Source organism: Hevea brasiliensis, chromosome 4 (assembly GCF_030052815.1).
Source record: "Hevea brasiliensis isolate MT/VB/25A 57/8 chromosome 4, ASM3005281v1, whole genome shotgun sequence".
Classification (NCBI taxonomy): Eukaryota; Viridiplantae; Streptophyta; class Magnoliopsida; order Malpighiales; family Euphorbiaceae; genus Hevea; species Hevea brasiliensis.
In genome coordinates this window covers 17,452,005-17,475,076 of record NC_079496.1, presented here as the reverse complement: position 1 = coordinate 17,475,076, position 23,072 = coordinate 17,452,005, and the positions used below count along the sequence as shown (strand labels likewise).

General features: G+C 33.1%; 2 protein-coding genes and 1 pseudogene across 5 annotated transcripts; 1 reads left to right on the top strand and 2 right to left on the bottom strand.

Moving 5' to 3' along the window:
- Positions 1-552: 552 nt before the first annotated feature.
- On the bottom strand, positions 553-6,578 carry LOC110642489 (dynamin-related protein 5A-like; annotated as a pseudogene).
- Positions 6,579-7,963: 1,385 nt separating this feature from the next.
- Positions 7,964-8,885, top strand: LOC110642517 (protein GRIM REAPER-like). The gene has a single exon (XM_058146422.1). The coding sequence runs from the start codon at positions 8,275-8,277 to the stop codon at positions 8,719-8,721; it is 447 nt and encodes a 148-aa protein (XP_058002405.1). The 5' UTR covers positions 7,964-8,274; the 3' UTR covers positions 8,722-8,885.
- A 1,624-nt stretch (positions 8,886-10,509) lies between these two features.
- Positions 10,510-16,087, bottom strand: LOC110652283 (proton pump-interactor 1). 4 transcript variants are annotated; one of them, XM_058145485.1, is made up of 7 exons: positions 15,925-16,087; positions 14,856-15,250; positions 13,525-13,710; positions 13,209-13,388; positions 12,889-13,083; positions 11,796-11,894; positions 10,510-11,716 (listed from the first exon to the last, which is right to left on the bottom strand). In XM_058145485.1, exons 2-7 carry the CDS (start codon positions 15,228-15,230, stop codon positions 10,796-10,798), a joined length of 1,956 nt encoding a protein of 651 aa, XP_058001468.1. In that variant the 5' UTR covers positions 15,231-15,250; positions 15,925-16,087; the 3' UTR covers positions 10,510-10,795. The 4 variants fall into 4 exon arrangements, with proteins under 4 accessions (XP_058001468.1, XP_058001467.1, XP_058001470.1 ...); XM_058145484.1 differs by having other exon boundaries at positions 14,856-15,267; positions 15,925-16,082; XM_058145487.1 differs by having other exon boundaries at positions 14,856-15,234; positions 15,925-16,080.
- Positions 16,088-23,072: the final 6,985 nt, after the last annotated feature.

Below are 23,072 nucleotides of genomic sequence, written 5' to 3'. Positions count from 1 at the left end.
TTAAAAAAAAAAAAAAAAAAATTATTGAGATTATTTTTCATTCCATAAGATGAGTCGTATCAGGTGATTGATTGATTTAATTAAATTAATTTAGTATAAAATTGGTTAATAGAACTGTGATATGAAAAACATGCATCAAGTTAAGGATTAAAATCCTCAGGACTAGAATTCACCAAAAGTGGAGCACTTACAAGCTTAGCTCGATGGCAAACGCTTCTCTGAATTTGAAAAAGTTCCAAGTTTGAGTCGTCCTTTTCCACATTTGTTAAAACCCCAAAAAATGAGTAACAAGGAGTTCATCTGAACCATATCAGGAAGAAACTATACAAGAACTCAAGTCTCTGCCTGAGGCCCTGAACATATAAATTTGGCAGTTTCCCTGTTGATATTTGACACATCCAATTATTTTATTTATTTATTTTTTTTTTTTTGTCGTCAAGGTACAGGGAAAAAGGGGAGGGAGAGCCTCGAACATGGCCTGGCCCAGCTTCGAAAAGTGCCTTATGCCACCAAGCTGCGCGAGGCTAGGTGAATATCATAAAAAACTTATCCTGTATACTCAATGGCAGGAGTGCAAGCACTGCAGGAATAATAAATTGGTTTTCAAATAATGAAAAGGAAATTGATAGTAGGTCCCTGGCGTAAGAACTTTGCATGTTCACTAGAAGTGAAACATTTGATAGATATGGAACTAGGCTGCCATCAAAGAGCACAAGCAACACTTTTGAACTCGTTCATGCACGACTGGAGTATTTTCTGACCTTGTGAAGAGATTGTCGCTCATCCTGTAGCACATCAATGGCACCAGGTGCAACAAACATGTCCATAAATTTCTCATCACTTACAGCAAACAAATCCAACCCAAGTGCCACAACGAGCTTATCCTGGCTATAAAAAAACAATATAACATGAAAATTTTCTTGTTAGTACCTCTAAAGCAAAGTGATTTTCTCAAGTAAGGCATGTAAAAAGTCTATTATTCACGCGGGGGAAACAATAACAGTCATTATATAACAGCTTCCCTACTTAACGATTACTTATCTTGGCTTGAACCCAGTTTCTCTCAGAGTCTCACTTGTTTAGGTGAGTTAGGTGGCATTTGTACTACAAGGCCTCTGCAGAAATTTGCCTAGTATTATCAAACAAAGTTTTGCAGCCTAGTTAATTGACCATCTCTAGAACCAGAGCTCTGCTCTTAGTCAGAAAATATAAATAAAAAAACTTGAAAAAAAGAGGGTGAAATTTTTGGATGAAATTTGAAGCATGTTTATCCTGTCCTCATTGCTTACAGAACAAGAGTATGAAGGTAAGAGTTAACTTAAAATAAGAGTGCACTTAGAAATGGATCAAAAGGTCTTTGATATGTGAATAAGAAAGCAATAGCAATTTAGCGTCAACAATACAACTCTAGAAAGGAAGTTGAGGTGACTATACCATAACACCAAAAGCTATTAGGCCTCTGAACAATTGTAATGGTCAAGATAACAGTTTATTATAATTATTTAGATGGCAGCCTTATCTACCTTGTGGCTAGTGCTAGGATACAGACCATAATTTTCATCCCTGAATCTCACCATATATAGTGCTTCTGGGTAAGAGTATACAAAGAAACTGACAAACCGATTAACTCGACCAACCCGAATAAATCCAAACCGAAATTAGTGATTTTATATATTTAAATATTGGTTATGATTTGAAAATAATTATAAACTAAATTTTTTGTTTGAGTTTCGGATTGTCATAATAAAAACCAAACCCAAACCAAATAAATAAATAAATAAATAAATAAATATATATATATATATATATATATATATATATATATATATATATATATATATAAGAGAGAAATACTTAAATAACTTTATTTCATTTTTTATTCTTATTTATTTTTAGTGAATAATACATCTTAAATTAATATCTTATTTTTCAATTAATGCATGATAATATATATATATATGAAAAAGATTTAACAAGAGTTGAATTATAAAAACTAAAAAAGTATTAAAACAAGTAAAACCTGCCCAAACCAAACTCATATGTGATTTCGTAATTTAATTTGTTGGTAACAGTTTGAATACTATCAAACCGACTTTTTCAGTTTGATTTGATAAAATACATTGAATTCGCCCAAACCGACCCATGTACACACTAATTCTGGGCATTGCTTACCATGCATGTGTTATTAAATTTGTTATGCATATCTTCTTTTTGATTCAACTTAATTTTAGAAAAGAAAGGAAACTCACCAAGGGGTTAAAAATCCAAAGTTCAAGGTTGACATCACACTTCGCTCGACAAGAACTTCACGTATCCGTCCAAAATGCTGTGTAGCAGATAAGCAGATTTCCGAGTAAGCAGAGCACGATCTCAAACCACTATCCCCATTTCCAAAGAGAAGACCACCACCATTTTGAGCTCTTAAATGCTCAGTATTTCTGCTATTTCCTGTCATTCTTGAAATCCGCTTTCTTGGTCCAATTTCAATGCAGTTTCCATGCTCTTTCTTTGCCCCACCATATACCATGTCACATGGTTGGTCAGGAGATGGAGTCTCAGGCACAGTCATTTGGCTTTCTTTGAGAGCTTCTCTGGCTTCTGCTACTTTTCTTGGAGTGGTTTGCTGTACATTCTTCTCTGGAGATATGTTCTCTTGATCTCTCTTTGTTTCATCATGAGATGATTCCGTGGCAAGTGATAGCTAGACATAAAATGAACGGGCAGATGCTTGGTTTAATTTAAAAATAGATGTTTCACCCAAGCCAAAGCCTCCTTGAAAGTCATTCTCATAACAAACCTGAGAATATGGGCTGGTAACTGAATCAAGATGATGTCGAACTAATTGCTTGCATTGTTTAGCAAGATCCTTTATGAATCGATTGTAAGCAGGCCTTAAGGAAGGAAAGAAGCCAACACATCCGTCCAAATTTCCACTTTGCTTTGCATCTGAAAAATTGGAAGAGTTAGCCATAGTTTGCAAATAATTTTGGAACAATTAGCATTAAAAGAACTAGGGAAAAAAAAGATCGGAAAAGAGAAAATGTTGCAGTGAATACTAACTGCCCAGACTCCAAAGGCATGAAATGCATTTCTAACAGCCCTCCCACAGAAATGAGTAGATGCTGTCACTAAAGACTCACTGTTGTTGCTGGATTTCAAGTGATGCACAGCTATGAATACGTTCAGCTAATGATATTCTCAGATAGTACAAACCATCAGGAAAGCTTAGGCTTCTATTTCCACAATCAATCATGGAAGAACCAACCCCGAGATGATTATTTATCGTCCAGTAAGTTTCACATGCAGAATTCTTAACAGGAAACTACAACAGCTTTTTGCTTCATGGGTTTGCGAAAGAAACTGAAACATCTATCGAATAACTTAGTGTAGGCCAACAAAGACTTAAATCAGCCTCTTACATTCTGAGTCACGGATATTATTTCTTTCTACAGCAAGATCAAAGTGGTTCCCCAAAACAAAGGCAAGTCTATCACAAGCAGTGTCAAGAAGAGGAGCAAGCCATGATCGAGCAGCAGCACGGGCAATCTCTGCAGCTGCTTCTGTTACACCTCTACCCTCTCCTTGGCCAGCGTGGGCAAGCAATATATTTGCCACCTGCTTGAAGAAGGAAAATGCACCGCTACACTTTTTATCGAATTCACATGCCCTAGATTGGATTACCCAGAAAAAAGTAGTTTTTGAAAATAATTACCTTTTCTCTTGACACTGGGGGGCATTCAATGAATATGCAGCACACCTGAATTCACGCATCAATCTTTCAAAAGCAGCCCCTCCATAGAGCCTAAGAGTAGCATTAGGAGCTTTTATGATGACAGTAACACCTGGCCAACTCCCAATACCAATCTCTGACCGCTCCTCTTCTGTTGTTTTCCCCCACTGCTCTGGTGAAGGATCTGCTGCTCCATCAATCAAAGATCCCTTCAACAACAAATAAAGTTCACAAAGAATTTATTATTCAATGAAAACTTTACATTCTGTAGGCTTTCTTATATAATGAAAATGGAAATGCCAAGTTTTGCTTTCTTCAGATGAGGAAATATTTACTTCCAGGTACCATATATTATTGAAGGACAACCTACAATGAAATATAACATCTGGAAATGAAAAAGTAATCGCACAAAAATAGAAAATAGGCTCATAAATCTTTGAAAACCAGTAAGGGAAGCACGTTTCTAACTAACTAAATATCAAGGGAAAGAATAGTTTATCTACCCTGATTGAGAAATTACAAATTGTCTATAAGACAATTTGTGAAATGGTCAAACAAATTGCATGCCACATTATTGCAAATAGAAGCTGTGTGCAACATTGCAGATTTGGGCAGCTGAGCAACATCAGAAGTAGCCTGTATTTTTTAATCCATTTTGGCCAACTCAGAGGTAACTTGACTGCAGCGCTGCGCCAGTAGAGCTAGGGTCGCAGGAGCAGCTTCTTTGTATCTCTTTTGCAGCTCTGATTCCAAATAGACCCTCAGACTGCTGAAACAAATATTGGTCCCAAACTTTTCTTCATCAAACCCTCCCTTAATACCCTCACACAAACGGCGTAAAATTTCTGAATCCACTTGAGATATTTGCCTGCGGAACTCATCATTTGAGATGGTGCTTCTGTCCTTCGGTAAAGCCACAAAGAATGGGCGAGTACTCTTACCAAGGTACCCATTTGCACTCAAATAATGGTCCACTTCCCACCGATCACTAAATTCCTGATATGTTTGAAACTCCTCCAATCAGAATCATCGGTTACAAGTCCACTGCAAAAGTTAAGTTACCAAAATATAGTTCTGCAGGATGGAAAAAAGGTTTCTTAATTTATCCATTTAATTTAAACAAATGAATGATCCCCAGTTTTGCCCAATACAAATATACAATTAACCTAAAGATGGCCATTATATTATTCTCTCGGCTAACTACCAATAACTTAACTCAACTCAACTAAGACTTTATCCCAAAAAATTTGGGGTTGGCTATATGGATTCTATTTCTTCACTCTAAACGATTTTGGGTTAATGTATAATGCTTCTAAGTCATGTTTTATTACTCTCCTCCAAGTCAGTTTAGGTCTTCCCCTTCTTTTCTTTCTATACTCTAACCTAACCTAATGTGCTCAACTTGTCTAACTGGAGCCTCAAAATGGTTACAATGACAGCAGAATTAGGCAGAGCTGCAGGATTCATATCCAATCTGTGTAGTATACAAATAAAAATTGGTCCTATTGTCTCATTTACCATTGCACTTCCATTGCATTAGTTCTTTTTCAAATAAGCAAGAAGAGAAGCGTGATATTACCTTGAGCCGATTGTCAAATTTGGAGACAACTATTATAGTCCTTCTGAAAGTCGGGTCAATCTCCCTAATTGCATCCAACCACAGGGATGAACACCATTCCAAACTACTTTGTTGAAGGAACAAGAGAATGCGGTGAGGTGGGCTAGCCAATGACTTCACCATTGAAAGAATTGCTTCTGGAGTTTTCTCCGGTTCTCCCTTTTTTGCCTGCCAACAGATTTTCAAACCATTAAGAGCATTCAAAGTTCAAAACTACATTAAAACAAAAAAGGTAGCAGATTTTCTCTTCTCTAATAGCTTCAATACAAGACATGATTCACCTTAAGAACAAAGCCTGGGGTATCAATAATGGTGAGGTTAGGACAATGTGCATATTCTGCTCTCATCACAATTGACTTAGAAGAAACTGCAGCTTTAGTTCTTTTCAAAGTGCCTCTGTACGTGATCTTATAATATCTGCAATTGTTGTGGCTGACACAACAGGGCTCCCATATTCCTTAGAATCCTCTTCCTATTTTAATTGTAAGCTTTCAGTATCTTGTATGACTAGAAACACCAAAGCTTCTCAAAGAGGCAAGTAATACTAATACAAAAGAGGTAGCTGTAAAAGCAAAGTAGTATAAACATTCATCAGCATTTAATCAAAGTATATACGTGTCATACATACATAGAACCAAAGGCTAAGGATTCAAATTGCATGAATTTGGTTTAACTGGATTCATATCGGAACTAACCAATATTATTTCATTTTTCTCCATCTCTCAGAAACCAAACAGAAATGAAAATCCCCATTGTTAGCACGCAATAACCTAATTGCCAAAATAAAATCCCTAAAATAACAAATTTTACCATTCCATGATACAAAACCCATAAAAATAATTAAAACCCACACAAGCAATTACAAAAAAAATAATGGACCTGAAAACGACAACGGGGCTCCGGAGCATTAGGATCATGGACCATCTGGAGAATGAGGGGCCTGCGGGTGCCCATCTCGACCTCACAGACATTGAAGCGGAATCCCAGTAGTGCTTCGAGAAGCGAGCTCTTGCCATCGGATTGTCCACCAAGTGCTACGATCTCGGGGATAGGGAATTTCTCACCGAAGGCTACGGCGGCCGCTTGCAAGCGATTGTAGGCCTCGAATCTGGAGCTGGAGGAGGAGGTCGTGGTGGAGTTTGGGTTGTGTTGTTTCCTGGAGAGGGATGAAGAGGACGTCGATAATGGGGTTTTTGTGGGTGTTGGCAGGTAAGCATTTCCAGTTGCCATTGTAAGATTCAAGAGAAAAAATGAAGCCTGAAGGTGAAGAATTAGTTTTGAATTTGAATTTTGCGTGGGATAGAGACGTTGGCTCCGAATTTTTTGGGCCTTAGGGCCAGTAAAGCAGGCCCATTTTCTTCGGCCTATAGGCTATACCCATCCACAACCAACTGGCCTTAGGTCTAGTAATTTGATTTTTTAAAAAACTTTTTATAAATATTATATATTAAAATTTTATCATTTATTATTATTTTCCTCTCATACTACTTTTTTTTCCAATTTATTTTTATTTTTCCATTCAAAATGAAAAATAAAATTTATTATTTAAATCTAAAATTTTAATTGAGTTAGTGAAAAGCCTACTAAAATTTATTTTTGAATTAGAGAGGTTTAAAAATCATGAAAAAACTTTAAAAAATTTTACTTTACAAAAACTTATTTTATTTTATTTTCGCCTAAATGGAATCCAAGCCAACTCCAATTCCAGCCTCAGGAAGTGGCTATGCCACGCTCTTAAGAGAAATTTTTTAGATTTATAAGAATCGAACACTCGATCTTATTTAAAGGATACAACTTTATTTTATTTTATCTCCTCCTAAATAGAATTCAAGCCGACTCCAATTCCAACTCCATGAATTGGCTACGCCGCGCTCTTAGTAGAAATTTTCTCCATTCACAAAGATCAAATACTCCACCTTATTTAAGAGATATAGAGTCTTTTACCACTCAAACCAACTATATTGATTCTTTAATATACTTAAAATAAAAATTAAATTCTAACTCTATTAAAAATGAAAATAAAAATATTTTAATTTAATTTTTTTTTCATTTGAAAATCATTCCAAATCGCACCAAACTAAATTATGTAAACCCGTATTAGAAGTGATAATAATAAATTAGATATTTCTTTAATATCAAATCTTTTATGATTCAATTAAATAAAATTTTAATATTTATAATAAATGTAAATTTAAAATTGTTTTTTATTTTTATAATTCAAGTAGAGACCACTATGATATATTATGATAAACTTGAGTCAACTTCTAGTAATTTACATTAAAAAAAAAAAAAGAAAGGAATTAAAAACTTATCATCATCATTATTATACATTTTGATAGATGAAAACTTGGAATTTTCTGGAAAAAGAAGTTATCAAACAATAGCAATTGGCCAATTATTTATATATAATAAAAGTGCAAACTAGGAGACTATGGTATTTATGGGACAATAAAGTGCCATGTCTCTTGTTTGATGGATGGCTTCAACGAGTTTGCCGCCGGGAAAGAAGATCCTCCACGCGATCTCCGGTGACGTAGCCTCTGGAGTTCCCAATCAAGCAATTACTACTGTTATTATTATTTTTGTGATCAATTCCTATTTCACAGAAAATTAAGCGTTGATGTCTTGCCCAATGGTCGCATTAAGGGCTCCTTTAGTTCAAACCCCATGCAGAGAGCCAGCTTTCATTCCAATTAGTCAAAGCAGATATTTAATGAACTCAGCAGAGAATCTAGAGATCTATCAATAATTAAGAATGCTTAAACTCATCAACTTGATTAACAACTTGGGAGGCAGCAGCAACCATTTCTTTTTCCCATTGGATTATGGAATAATTTCATTATAAACTTTCATCTTAAAATAGCATTCCATGCATCTCCCTTAAACTACACTTCTGTGCACAAATTTCCCCTTTCAGAAAGAGAGAATGGCTCCTTCTCTACTCAAGCTCATTACCATTCTCTCCATCTTTGTACTACTCACCCTGCATACTCAGAAAACCCTATCTTCCAATATCCAAGAAGATGAAGAGTATGTTCTTGACACGCCTCTGCCCAATCTCAGGTCAAGAAGCAGGTTCTTAGCCACTGTAATAAAGGAAGGTACAGATTGTAATCACATTGCTCGCAACATATGTAATGGAGTCTCAGCAAACAGTGGCACAAGCTTGTTGCAGTGCTGCAAGACTCATTGCAGGAATGTTCTAGGAGATGAGAACAACTGTGGGCAGTGTGGTAACAAATGCAGGTTTGGAGAGCTCTGCTGCAATGGAAGTTGTGTTAACGTTGCATATAATGCTTACCACTGTGGCAAGTGCAACAATAAATGTGCTCCAGGTACTCCCTGCAACTATGGATCATGTGGGTATGCTTAACAGATTATATATTTTAGGCACAAACACAATGCATAGATGGATTTAGCTGTATTTCTTCAGGCAGCAGTATACATGAACAAGTTTGTTTCAAGTTGACTCTTGGTTATGTTTGTTTATGGCAAGTTATCACTCAAAACTAGATGGAACAATGTTGATGTTTGACTCTTTTTCCCCCTTCTTTCCAAAGGAAAGGTAAAGTTTACTTGATCATTAAGAATAAGACTTGAGAAATTATGAGATGGAATGTCTTGTATTCCTTCTCTCACAAGGGATCATCCTACTACTTTGTGATCAAAATTACAAATGATTTACAAGTTAAAAGAGAGGAGGGGTTAAAATGACATGAACTTTGTTCAATAATATTAGCTGTTCCAATAATTGTTAACTGTTTTAGTAATTATCAGTGGTCTGTGATTAATTAAATGACATGAACTTTGTTCAATAATATTAGCTGTTCCAATAATTGTTAACTATTTTAGTAATTATCAGTGGTCTGTGATTAATTATTTATACAGTGATTTAAAGCAAAAGTATTCAATAAAAATAATAGTTATATATAAAAAATAATGATATTATCTTATAAAAATAAGAGAAATAATATTATGACTAAGGTTAAAACATTAAATGTTAGCTTAAAAGTTATTACCAAACAACCTATCCCAAAAGGTAACTAAACTAGTTTGGGATAAATAAGTTATTTCCTTAAAAGTGAATGATTTAAGAATCTTAATTATTCGAAAAATAAAAAATAATGACCAACCAAACAAACCAAATTTTAATACTCCCTGTAAACTTAAAGTTTCTAAAGTTGAATTACCCCTAACCAAGCAAAATCTCGGTGTGATAGCTGATATTACAATAGCAGTATTGGCATCGAGAGAGCATAAATATTTTTGGAATAAGGGTCAATTTACTCGGGGAAGCTCAATTTAGTTCATTTTTAATTTTTGATTAAATTTAACCTACAAAAATTGATTTATGCTTAAATTAGCTTAATTAATTAATTAATATGTGTTATTTTTTAATATTTAATTATTTTTTAATATTAAAATATTATTTTTATATTGTATAATTATTTAAATAAAAATAAAAATATTATTTTTATTATTAATTAAACTGAAAATATAAAAAAAAGATATCTTTACATTTTCATATAATTAATTAAAATTAAAAATTATTACTATAATTAATTTTAATTATTTAAATGAAAAAAATATGATTTTTGTATTTCATGCTTTTAATTTAAAATTAGAAAATTATAATTAAATAAAATTAAAAATATAAAATATTTTTTTTTGTTTCCATATTATTAATTAATATTAAAAAAATAGAATATAAAAATAATTAATTATAGTTAATTAATTAAGATTAAAAATTATTAACTAAGCAATTAACAATAAAAAATAATTAACTTTAAAAATATTTAAAAAATTAAAAAAAAAAAAAAAGACAACTAACGCACTAAAACGATGAGTGAGTTAGTTGCACCTTCCTTAAATTTGGGCTAAATCGGATATAAATTAAAATTTTTAGATTAAATTGAACCAAAAGTTAAAATTGGAGTAAATTAAACCTCCCTAACTCTAACAAGTATAGGGGGGAAAATTGAACCTTATTCCAACCATTTTTAGATACTAATTTTGTGGAAGGTTTGGATTAACCTTTGGAATCCAAACCTCCCTAAAAAAGAAACTGACAAGGAGAGATGCCCATTAATTAACAATTCTCGCGTCAAATGGAAAGGAAATAAGCTCAAAATATATGCTGAAAGTAAACACTCATCAAACATGCCAAATAAGGCAAAGGCTTAAATTAACATTCATCAAAGTTAACAAAGTCAAAATTTGGAAGGATATAAAAACAAACCAAATGAATATCAAATTCTTCCCAGATAAATATTTTTTAACTGCCTGAACTACTACTACCACCAACATTATGAGCTTTCAGTCCATCCACCACAGGATGCAACGAACAAAAAATGTCTTAATTCCTGCTACTACAAACCTACCCACTCGCACGCTCATCAAGCAGAAAATTGTCCACAACTCTTCTGCTTAATCCTAGTTTAAATTCTTCACAGAAGATAGTAGCATCCCAGAGCTACAAGCACAAGAAGTAGCGAAGCAGCAGCAGCAGCCCACATCCAATAGTTGGTCGACTTTTTCCTCCTCAGGATAGCTTTTGAAAGTGAATCTGGGCCCCTTGGCCGAGTCCTGTGCCTGACGCTGTTCTCCTTCTTAACTTTTCCCTTCACTGAAGCAGGAGGCTCATCATGCACTTGCACCTTCTCAGTGTCTGCTGCCTCTGCAACTTCTTCAGCTGGATCCTCAGGTTCAACCGAAGGTCCAGATGCTGCAGCTTTCTTCTTCAATTTCTTTTCACGCTCCTGTAAGCAAAAATCAAATAAATGTTTAAGATTCAAAATCAACCAAATGGTATGTAGCAAGTAATTATCAGAACAAAGGAATAAAGTAATAATTTCCTTAAGCTTCTTTTCAGCTTCCTTTTGAGCTCTTATAGCGGCTTTAGCTGCAGCTTTATCAGCCAATTTCTTCTTCCTTTCCAAGGCTTGTTTAGCTTTTGCCATCTCTTCTTCTCTTTTAAGCTCCTTCAATTTTGCTTCATCTATTTCCTGCTTTGCAGGAGGATTATTTTGCTGCTTTTTTAACCCAGAGATCTCTTCAGACACAATAACATGCTCTGAAGTGGCCTTTGAATCTGTCTTGCTTGATTCTTTCTGGACATTCTGGGTGGGCAAATTATCCATTTGTTGAGTGGATTTTGGTTCTTCCTTCGCTCGTTTTATATTAGCTTTTGCCACTGGCTCCTGCTCAGGGGGTACTGTTGTCTCCAATACCACCAATGGCTTCTCATCAGGGTTTCTGATTCGTCCATCTCTGCTCAACTGTCGACTGTCAAGCGATGGCAAAATTCTTTTCTCATAATCATCCCTAAAGGCCTTGTTGTTGTTCCAGAGGGACATAAATTTCTCAACCTAGTTAACATTTCAAAGTACAAGATTAGAATGTTACAATGATAATCAAATAAGAGATGTTCCCAACAACTACTCTTACCTCTTCATAGCAAAGATTCTCAAGAGCCTTTATATCTTTCTTGGCAGCAAGGTCTTTAGCTTCAGTCATGGCCTTGCGGCTATTATAGAAGTGAACATTCTGATAGAGACAGTATAACATTAATCTAAATGCATATTGGAAAAAAAAGGTAGCAAGAAAGACGAATCCAAGGTAAATCTGATTTTCCATATTACAAAAACAGAAAGTTAATTCAATAATGTGCCTCAGAATACAGATAGGGAGCACATAATAAGTACAAAGTGCATGGAGAGAAATAAGAATTACAAGAACAGCCTCCAAGTGAATAATTCGTCCAGGCATGACTTTCCACAACAAGCTTTCACACAATTGGTTAATCAAAAATCAAATAAACTCATGATGTTAAAAGGAATGCTTCTCAGCATATTATCTAGGCTACAAATCTCACTCACCAAGCTTTGAAAGCCATACACAACACAAATAAGCATTTTGTTTATCATGCACCCAGAATTTGTTCATAGTAAAGATGTATGGACTCAGCTTCTTCATCTGTTGAAACCGAACTGATTAATCCAATGAACCCATAAAATTCTTCCTGATTACAAAAGTAGCTAGAGGTTTTGATGGTATTGATATATTTTCAATCCACTCTTCATTATTTTGATGGCATAAAACAGAAGTAGTTACCCTCCCAAAATGATGCAGGGTAAGCTGAAGAGGCAAGAAAGGAAAGATAAAAGGGGGGAAATTAAACAGAAATAGAAAGAGAAGTCTTAATTTGCTGTAGATATTACATGATTAACTGCTGCAAACAGCTTGCTACAATGAGAATAACATGCTTAACACATCAGCTCCAATTGTTTAGCATTTCAATATTCCATTTCTTTAATTTGACAACATGTTTTGCCCAATCACGTAAAGTTGACCCAAACAGTACCCAGGTTCAATGTAAACATAATTTACTGCAGAAATCATTTATCAAGAAAATTGTGGATAGACCATGATATTCTTGTCTAGAGAGAGAGAGAGAGAGAGAGAGAGAGACGAATGTAAAAAAACAAAAAAAAAAGGGATTACACAGTTGCAAATAATAATTGACATAAAATAAACATACCCCTTCATCACGTTGTTGCCTTAATGACTTGATATTCTCAAATGCTTTGTCCCTCTTCTCTGTCACAGCTGTCAGATCATCCTGTAAAGACTTGATTTCAGCTTCTAATCCCTTCACTTTTTCCCTGAGTTGGGTAATTTTTCCCCTAACTGCCTGCTGCTCTTTTTTAACTCCATCCAAATCCACGCCCATAAGCTAAAATACCGTAAATGTAATAAGTTAGCATACACTTGCTAATGACAAAGAACATTCATCACAACCCTAGAAGTCAATGACACTACAAATTCTGTAAATAAAAGCCAAAACTACAAATCTCTTACTTTGACCTGGTCTTGAATAGCTTCTTTCTGGCCCAATGAATCCTGAATCTTTGCTCTCATAGCAGCATTAGCAATTACTTTTTCCCTTGTCCCCTCAAGCTGTTTGATTTCTCTAAGTATTTGCTTCTCCTCAGTTAATGGGATGCTCTCATGTTGTATGCGATATTGCAAACTGTATATCTATACTCAACAATACCAAAGCAAGATGTTAGGTAAAAATGCAGTAACAGCAACTACTCAAAAGAAATTATTGAATAACAATATTACAGAAACCTAGCAATTAAATAAAAAGATCAATAAAGCAAATACAACATACAAGATCATTAAGCTCTTCCTCAGATGAACATAGACCACTACGACCTGGATTGTTTGTGTTGCGTAGCTTTCCCAGTGCCTGCTGCAGAGGTTCTATTTCCTTTTTCTTCTCATCAAAAATTGTTCTGTACTGTTCATTCTCATTTCTTAGAGCCCTCAATTGTTCCATCAATTCTGAACGCTCTGACTGCAGGAGAAAAGGAAACAAACAATTAGAATTAACAGTGTGGAGATTGGAACATGACTGGCTGTAACATTAGGCATGATGTCGTCTACAACTTGAATGGAATTCTAAATCAATGTATGGAACAGCATTCAACATAATAGATTGATATTATCCTCCTCAAACTCATGTTTTAAGTCAAAATCTACATGGTCCAATAAATGTGTACTACATGGTAATGCAATGAATGCTAAATAATCCTCACATCTAAAAGATGTTTCAAAAGCCACAATAAGTATGTATGGAAAAAAAAAAACATTGGAAAGAATAACTACACCATACACATCAATCTGGTGACATGCACATTTACCAGATGCTTTAAGATGAGAAATAATTTGGCCTGCTACAAGTTAATAAGTTAAGTCCATAAGCTGATCTAAAACTCAAACATTAATCACGGACATGTTAAATCCAAGGGTTCCATTCTATCAACCTTTTAAAGAGAAAGTAAAGAAAAAAAAATCCATGATTCTTTGGACAAGAAACTTCGACTCTTCCACTTTGCTAAACGTGTACTCACACACAACTATTGCACCTAAAACTTTAGTCAATCAAAGGAAAATTCTACCAAAATCATTCCTCCTATTTATCATTCCAAATAAGAATTCAAGAGAATGGAATAATTTAAAAAATTAGGAAAAAAAAATTAATCACCAAACACATTGTCAATATTGTGTCTTGAAATGGGTTTCACATGAAAAAGTTGGTCATATTTATCTTGTACCTATAAAGTAACTAAGTAATTTCTTTTACCTATAACAGTTTGCCAGATAAATAAAAATCTTTGGCATACAGTAAACATACCTGGATTCCAATTAGTCTTTGTAGCTCTCGATAAATTCATTAAGTTCTACAAGAGTGTTATTTACATCACCAATCAACAAGTGGCAGCATAGAAAGAAATGGCTTGTATGGCATGAGAATTTATGATAGTTAAGCACTTCCTTTACGGCCTTAACTATCATAATTGCTCCAAATTTTGTTAGATTTGAACAAATAAATAACAGTTGGCAAATGGGATTACGCAAAGAAAATAATTTATCTATCTCGATCATACAACTGAAAACGATATCTCAAGTGATCAGAACAAGTGACTTTTTTTAACATACCCTCTTTGCTTTCAATTCTTCAGTAATCTGAAAACGAGATTGACTGCTCTTCTGAATCTCCCTGTCAAATTGGTCAATTTTGGATTTTATTTTTGGATCATCAAATGGTCGGTATCTGACAAAATAAAACGTATAGATCTGCTTTGGAGCAGGCCACTCATCAACAGCATCTTTTGGGAACTTGGAATCTGCAACCTCATCCCCTTCTTGTATAGCTGGCTCCTCCTCATGTGAACCAAAATTTATAGTTTCTTTAATCCCAGATTCCTTATCCAGTTTTCCATTTTCCTTCTCATGCATAAATGAATTATCTAATTCAACGACAGTCTCAACAGGTACTTGAACCATCTCAGATACCACAACCTCCACGCCCATCCTTCTGTGCAAAGACCAGGCTTAAAAATGAAAAAACCTGATTTAAAAAGCAATAAAATATCATGTAAATTAAATTTCAACAAAAACACATTTTATAATCATGTCAAGCCAGTACAAATCCATTTGTTTTGCAAGCGTCCTTGATGAAGGATCAAATACTAACAAAAATTATTTAAATAAATATATTCAAGAATTTTAGATCAACTAATCAATGAATCTATAAATCTTACAGACAATAAGCAGTTTGCCACAATAAGCTATCAACTAGAACATAAACTGATCATTGAATAACAACCAAAAATAGATAAACCCATAAATAAAATCAATTTAGATGTGAAAGCAAATCCAGAATCAAGAAAGAAAACAAAAGGAACATGTCCATGGAATTGATATATCCAATCCATTAATTAGAAAAGAAAAGCAAATCTAACTCAATTGAGCAACAAACCATTATCAACTAAATCACATTAAATCATAAAAAAAAATGTTCATCACAAAGATCGATACCCAACAAACAAATCGAACAGAAACAACAAAAACCCAGAATAGATCACGTACGTAAAATAGTCTTTAAAGGTCAAGATCAATACAAATTAACCAACAGGGAAAAAAAAAGAAGGGGAAGAGGGAGAAATAAAAAGAAACAGAATTGAATATGATAACAGAAGAAATTATAAAAATGACGGAATTTTACCAGAGAAAGAAAGGAAGGGAAGCAGAAAGAGAAGACCCTCTTGAGAAAGGGCCCCCAAGTTTCGAGTTTTGGCAAAAACCAAACAGAATGGATCAGATCTCAAACTCTCTCTCACACCCTCCTCTGTCTCTCTTTTTAACTGTTTCACTTTCTTTTTATTTTTGTATATATCAAATAAAAGGAGTAGTAGGGTTTATTTTAGAGCTAATTTTTTAAGATATATATTAGTTAGAGAAAATTAAAAATTAAATATAAAATTAAATTTTTGTCTTAAAAATATAAAATAATAAAATAATTTTTTTAAATTAATTTTATAAATATTATTTAAAATAATACTTTTTTTAAGTATTTTTTAACCTCAAATCTCGAGCAAATATTTTGAAAAGAGAAAGAGATATAATTAAATGAAATTTATAAAATATTTTTATAATATTAAAAAATATTGATGCTCATAAAAAAAAAATTTAGTTATTTTTCATATTAAAGAAGATAAATTTTAAATATTATGATAGAATGAGTATGTGCTCTAAAAATACTGAATAGTCACTCTTAATTAACTTATTACATTTATAAATTAAAGATTTTATAAAGTAATTTTAATTAATGATTGCTTAAATTTAAACTATTTTATTTTTATTTTTTAATTTTAATTTATTATAATAAGTCACTTCATTTTAATTTACATTTTGAAAAATCTGTTTACCTGTTTTATTCAAATTTTTAATTATCAAATTAATCTAATGTTACTTTCCTTTTAAAAAAATATATAATAACCTAATTACCCATAACTTGCTCTCACCCGCCATACTTTTTCTTCAAAATTCTCATATTCTCTATATGCCATGGCCATTTCTATCTCCTCTACCCTTCACATACATCCATCGAGCTTATGTTTCATCCTATTGATCCTTCCTCTCTTTACAAGTCCTCATAACTCATCGCCTATTCTTATTACTTTCTTCTCTCCCACACTCCCTAAAATTCAAATTTCTAATCCCTCTCTTTCCCAATATCAGACCATTCTATCTCTCAAATATGCCATTAAACTCTTATTAGATGCGGTGGGGAAAATGTAATTAATATAAGGGTAAAAAAATAAATAAATAAGAGGAAAGATAAAGAGGGTTATAATAAAAAAAATCATGTTTTGAAATGAGTAAATTAATGGAAAGGTAAATAGAGGTAATGTATATTTTTTATATTTGATTAAATGAATGGTAAATTTCAGTAGTGCAAGAAATAAAATAGTTCTAGCTCTTATACTCCCCTCCTTACTCTTTCTTACACCCCAACTCAACTCAACTCAACTAAGCTTTTATCACAAAAATTTGGGGACGGCTATATGGATTCTCTTTCTCCACTCTAAACGATTTTGGGTTAAATCCTCGGAAATGTATAATGCTTCTAGGTCATATTGTACTACTCTCCTCTAAGTCAGTTTAAGTCTACTCCTTCTTTTCTTTCTATCCTCTAACCTAATGTGCTCTACTTGTCTAACTGGAGCCTCCGTATGTCTATGCTTCACATGACCAAATCATCTCAATCTCTCTTCTCTCAACTTATCCTTAATTGGCACCACTCCTACTTTTTTCTAATACTCTCATTACAGAATTTATCTAGTCTAGTATGGCCACTCATCCACCTTAACATTCTCATCTCCGCAACTCTTATCTTAGATACATACGACTCCTTCAGTGCCTAACACTCGCTAACATATAACATGGTCAGTCGTATGGCTGTACGGTAAAATTTTCCTTTCAACTTATTGGGAATCTTGCGATCACATAAAACTCTAGTGGCACGTTTCCACTTCAACCATTCGGCTTTAATCCTATGACTAACATCCTCCTCACATCCCCTATCTACTTGAAGGACTGAGCCGAGATATTTAAAGTGATTACTTTGGGACAGTACCACTCCATCCAAACTAATTCCTTCCCCATCACCAGTTCGGCCTTCACTGAACTTGCAATGTATGTATTTTGTTTTCGTTCTACTTAACTTAAAGCCCTTTGAATCTAGAGTACTTCTTCAAAGCTCTAGCTTTCTATTGACTCCTTCTCGTATCTCATCTATTAGAACTATATCATCCGCAAACATCATACACCAAGGGATACTCTCTTGTATATGTTTCGTCAATTCATCTAAAACTAAAGTAAAAAAGTAAAGGCTTACAGCTGAACCTTGGTGTAATTCAACTGAGATAGGAAAATCTCTTGTGTCCCCTCCCACTGTGCGCACAATAGTAGTTGCTCCTTCATACATATCTTTCAATACTTGTATGTACCTAATAGATACCCTCTTTTATTCTAACACTCTCCATAAGATATCTCTTGGAACACTATCATAAGCCTTCTCTAAATCTATAAAAACCATATGTAGATATTTCATCACATCTCTATATTTCTCCATCAAACTTCTAATGAGAAAGATCGCTTCCATAGTTGAACGACCGAGCATAAAGCTAAATTGATTAGGAGAGATAGAAGCATCATGACGTAGTTGATATTCCACAACTCTCTCTCATAACTTCATAGTATGGCTCATGAGTTTAATTCTTCTATAGTTTGAGTAACTCTGTATGTCTCCCTTAATTTTAAAAATAGGTACTAAAATACTCCTCCTCCATTCATCAGGCGTTTTCTTTGAGTTTAGAATCTTATTAAATAATTTAGTTAATCATGTCACTCCCATATCTCCCAAACACTTCCACACTTCAATTGGTATTCCATCCGATCCACATGCTTTACCCACTTTCATTATCTTAAGTGCTTCCTTTACTTCTAAAGATCTAATCCTTCTAGTATAATTCACATTCTTTTCTATTACTTTGTACTATATATTCACGCTATTACCATTTTGACTATTATTAAAGAGAACATTAAAATAATTTCTCCATCTTTCTTTAATGTCCTCATCTTTCACCAACATTTTTCCTTCTTTATCCTTAATGCACCTAACTTGATTAAGATCTTGACATTTCTTTCTTCTCATCCTTGCTAATCTATAAATATCTTTCTCCCCTTCTTTAGTTTCAAGTTTCTCATATAACTTTTTAAAGGCCTGCGCTCTTGCTTAATTAACTGCCTTTTTTACCTCTTTCTTTGCTATCTTGTACTGTTCATATGTCTCATTATTATCACACTTAGGTAATTTCTTATACCATTCTCTCTTTCTCTTTACTGCCTTTTATACTTCCTCATTCCACCACCATCTCTCTTTTGAGGGTGGTCTATGTCCTCTAGACTCTCCAACTACTTTTCTAGCTACTTCTCTAATCTTTAATGCCATATATATCCACATACCATTGGCCTTTATATCCAGCTTCCATGCTTCGGACTCGAGAAGCTCATTTTTGAACTTCACTTACTTTATTCCTTTGAACTCCCACCACTTTGTTGGAGCTACACTATTTTTTCTAACCTTACTTGAATTGTTCCTAAACTTGACATCCAAGACCACTAACCAATGTTGACTTGTTAAAACCTCTCCCGGAATGACCTTGCAATCCTTGCATATAGCTCTATTTGTCTTCCTGGTTAAGCGGAAGTCAATTTAGCTTATATGTTAGCCACTTTTGAAAGTCACTAAATGTGACTCTCTTTTTATAAAGTAGGTATTTGCTAGGATTAGGTCGTATGCCATAGCGAAATTCAGGATGCTTTTTCCCTCCTCATTTCGGCTGCCAAAACTAAAACCTCCATGAACATTCTCATAACCTTGCCTATCACTTTCTACATGTCCATTCAAATCTCCACCGATGAAAATGTTCTCTTCATTCGACATGCTTTGTATTAGATCATCTATATCTTCTAAAAACCTTTATTTACTCTCACTATCTAGTCCTATTTAAGGGGCATAAGCACTAATTACATTTATTGTTTCTCTTTCTAGTACTACCTTTACTAGTATAATTCTATCTCCTATTCTTTCCACAACTATTACAGGATCTTTCAATGTCCTGTCTATGATTATGCCCACTCCGTTCTTATTTCTCTCCTTTTCGGTAAATCACAGTTTGTACCCTGAATTACTTACTTTCTTGCTTTTTTCTCCCACCCATTTAGTCTCCTGAATGCAAGCAATATTCACCCTTCTCCTTTCCAAGGTATCCACAAGCTCCATTAATTTTCCTGTAAGTGATCCAACATTCTAAGTACCAACCTTGATTCTCCTCCTATCCTGTCCCTCCCTAATTGATCTCCTTCTATGATATCTTCTATTGTTCTCTATGCTTATGTTGTATTTTATTCCACTATCTATTCTACTATCTGTCCTATGGACTAACTTCTTTACCCACACCCGTCAATGATGTGGGAACTTTTGCTCATTTAACACCACACCCAGTTTGGGATATAAGAAAAATTGAGATTTGAGGAGTGAATGAGGGTAAGGCTTACCCTTACTTACCCTTATCTTTTATTAATTCACCTTCCTCCAAATAGAGGCTCACACACCCATATAATATTCAAACAGTACATATATGGGAGCTGATCCCCTATACAGCTCTCTTAATCCAACATCTGCCAGCGAGTACATCTCAAGCCGGACTTTCACTTAATAGACTAAATGCGGGGGCCAACGAGATCATCTCGAGCTGTGCTTACCCTGAATTATCCATAAAAGGATCGGGTCCCAGTGAGTCAAGCTCTAGCCGCATCTATGTGTCATGTCCATATCCAATACCATATACCACACGCACGCCAACACACGTACACTGCTCTAAATTATCATAAAACAACATCCATAGCATTTCATCAATTAAGAATGCAATATAAAACGTGCCTAGTATTTAACTACATAGATATATATTTATAAGTGATGCATGGACATGCCTGAATATATAATAATATCGAAATTATAATTAAAATCAATATTTTATTCACAGACGTAAACCGAGGTCAATGTGGTGGCTGGACGGAGGAGGAATGCTGTTCTAACTCACCTGACAATTACATTACATTTATTTAATATAATTGACTCAATATAACTTAAAAAGAATTAAAGACACCCTAAGTTGTGCCGAAAATCTGACAGAATTCTCCCTATGCCTAGGACTTATCCAATTTGCAAAAGGGCTCAAAAATACACTTTTATATCCATAAGTCAAACAACTCAATCATATCACATGGCCCCTCCTAGGCCCATCCAAACAGTCAAAAACTATAATTTTGAAAAATTACAATTTAGTCCTTACAACTAACACTTTTTGCAAAAACTATCAAAATGAGCTCTAAAAATTCTAAAATTTTGCTCTGCGGTCCTTAGCAATATTACTAAGCTAATACAAAAGGAATTATAGTTTTCTAACTACCCACGAATATTTTATGAAATTTTATTCTAAACCTAGCACTATAAAATTGAAGAAACTCGGAGTTCGGGTTTACCTATGCCAATTCTGACGCTTGAAATGCGTCCGGGGTGTCTGAAAATGGTATGATAGCCTATAAATTTGATCCAGTTCCGAAGTGATTTTAGCAGCTTATCTGCTCAGCCCGAAATTGTAAATCTGGGCGACGGTCAAATTGCCACGAAACGAAAGTACCTATGCAAAGCCCACAATACCAAGGGTTAGACTAAAATATTTATATTTACATATAAAATAATTATTTAAAAGTTAGAGGTGTTACACCCTAAACTTTCAAAAATTCTTGAATTAGGTCCCAAGCTCTTACACTTTTGCCCTACACTAGTTCTTCATCCATTCTGTCCAAACAAATAATTTAAATGAATTTAAATTTACAAAATTATAATTCATAATATAAAAATTTAAAATTCAAAAATTGTACAAGTTAACCTGACAAAAGTTATAACCTATAAATAAACTCAAAAATATTTTTATGCAAATGGAAGAAAACTATATAACTCTAAAAACAATTTAATAATTAAATTAATAATAAGTAAAAAAATTTTGATTTGTTACACTCTTAGAGGTGCGTGGTTCTGATTTAAGATCTATCTAGCAACTAGAATTAAACCAAAATTTTGGTACGATTTTAGTTTAGGACGGTTCTCGATTCTTCGATTTCAATTTGGTTTAATATAATTCAAGTTCGGTTCGCAATTCTTAAAAAAATTTTAGGCAGTTATTTCTATAAAAAGTAATACTTGAATTATCATTTAAGTTTTGAAGTGGATAATTAGTATATCATATAATATATTTTTTAGCTTTTTTTAAATTATATAATCTTTAATTATAAGGTACATATATAATTTAGGATTAAACATATTATATATAATATAATAGTATAAGTGTATCATATAGGATGCATTTTAGCTATTTATTAATTATATAATATTTAACTATAAGATGCAAATATAATTATGAATTAAGCATATGTATAGTATATAGAATAATGCACTTATAATTAAGAATTATAATATAATTTAATGTATTTATAATTAAAACTATATTACAAAAAAACTAACGGCTTACATGAAATATAAGCATATAACTATTTTCACAATCCTTATTTAATATCTTTTTAATCAAATTGGTATAATTCTTCTTATTATATCTACATGCTTGCCTTTTAATTTTGAGAAATTCTTATTTTTTGGTATATAAGGGATAAAATAGTAATAGAAAATAAATTTTTTTATCATATTAGGCTATCTAATTCTTATCTTAATAATTAAATTACTTAACTTCTGCCTACATAAAATAACTAAATTTCAATATATTCACTATGACATTTTTTTATCAAAAAAATTTTTTAATTATAAATTTAATTATAGATATGCAAAGAAAAAAAAAAGTCTTATGTTTTACTATAGTATTAAAACATTTGTATGGTACGTTTTACAATAATTAATTATTTCTTTAATATTATTTAACAAATAACAGAGAAAAATAACATAATATGGAAAGAGAGATTAATTGATTTTTTTTTCTTTTTAATTTGATAGGATTAATCGATTGTCTTCTTTACACATATAGATAATACGGAATTTTTGAAGGGAGGTGATATTGACATTCCCTAAAAAGTTTTGGCATTATAATTGTAGTTTTTTTTTTCTTGAAATTGCCTATAATACCCTTCTTTAATTATCTAAAATTTTAAAACATTTTTCAAAAGTTTTTTTGAACCTCTTACAATTATTTTTTATTAAATTTACCATAATAATTTTTATATATATTTTTTTTT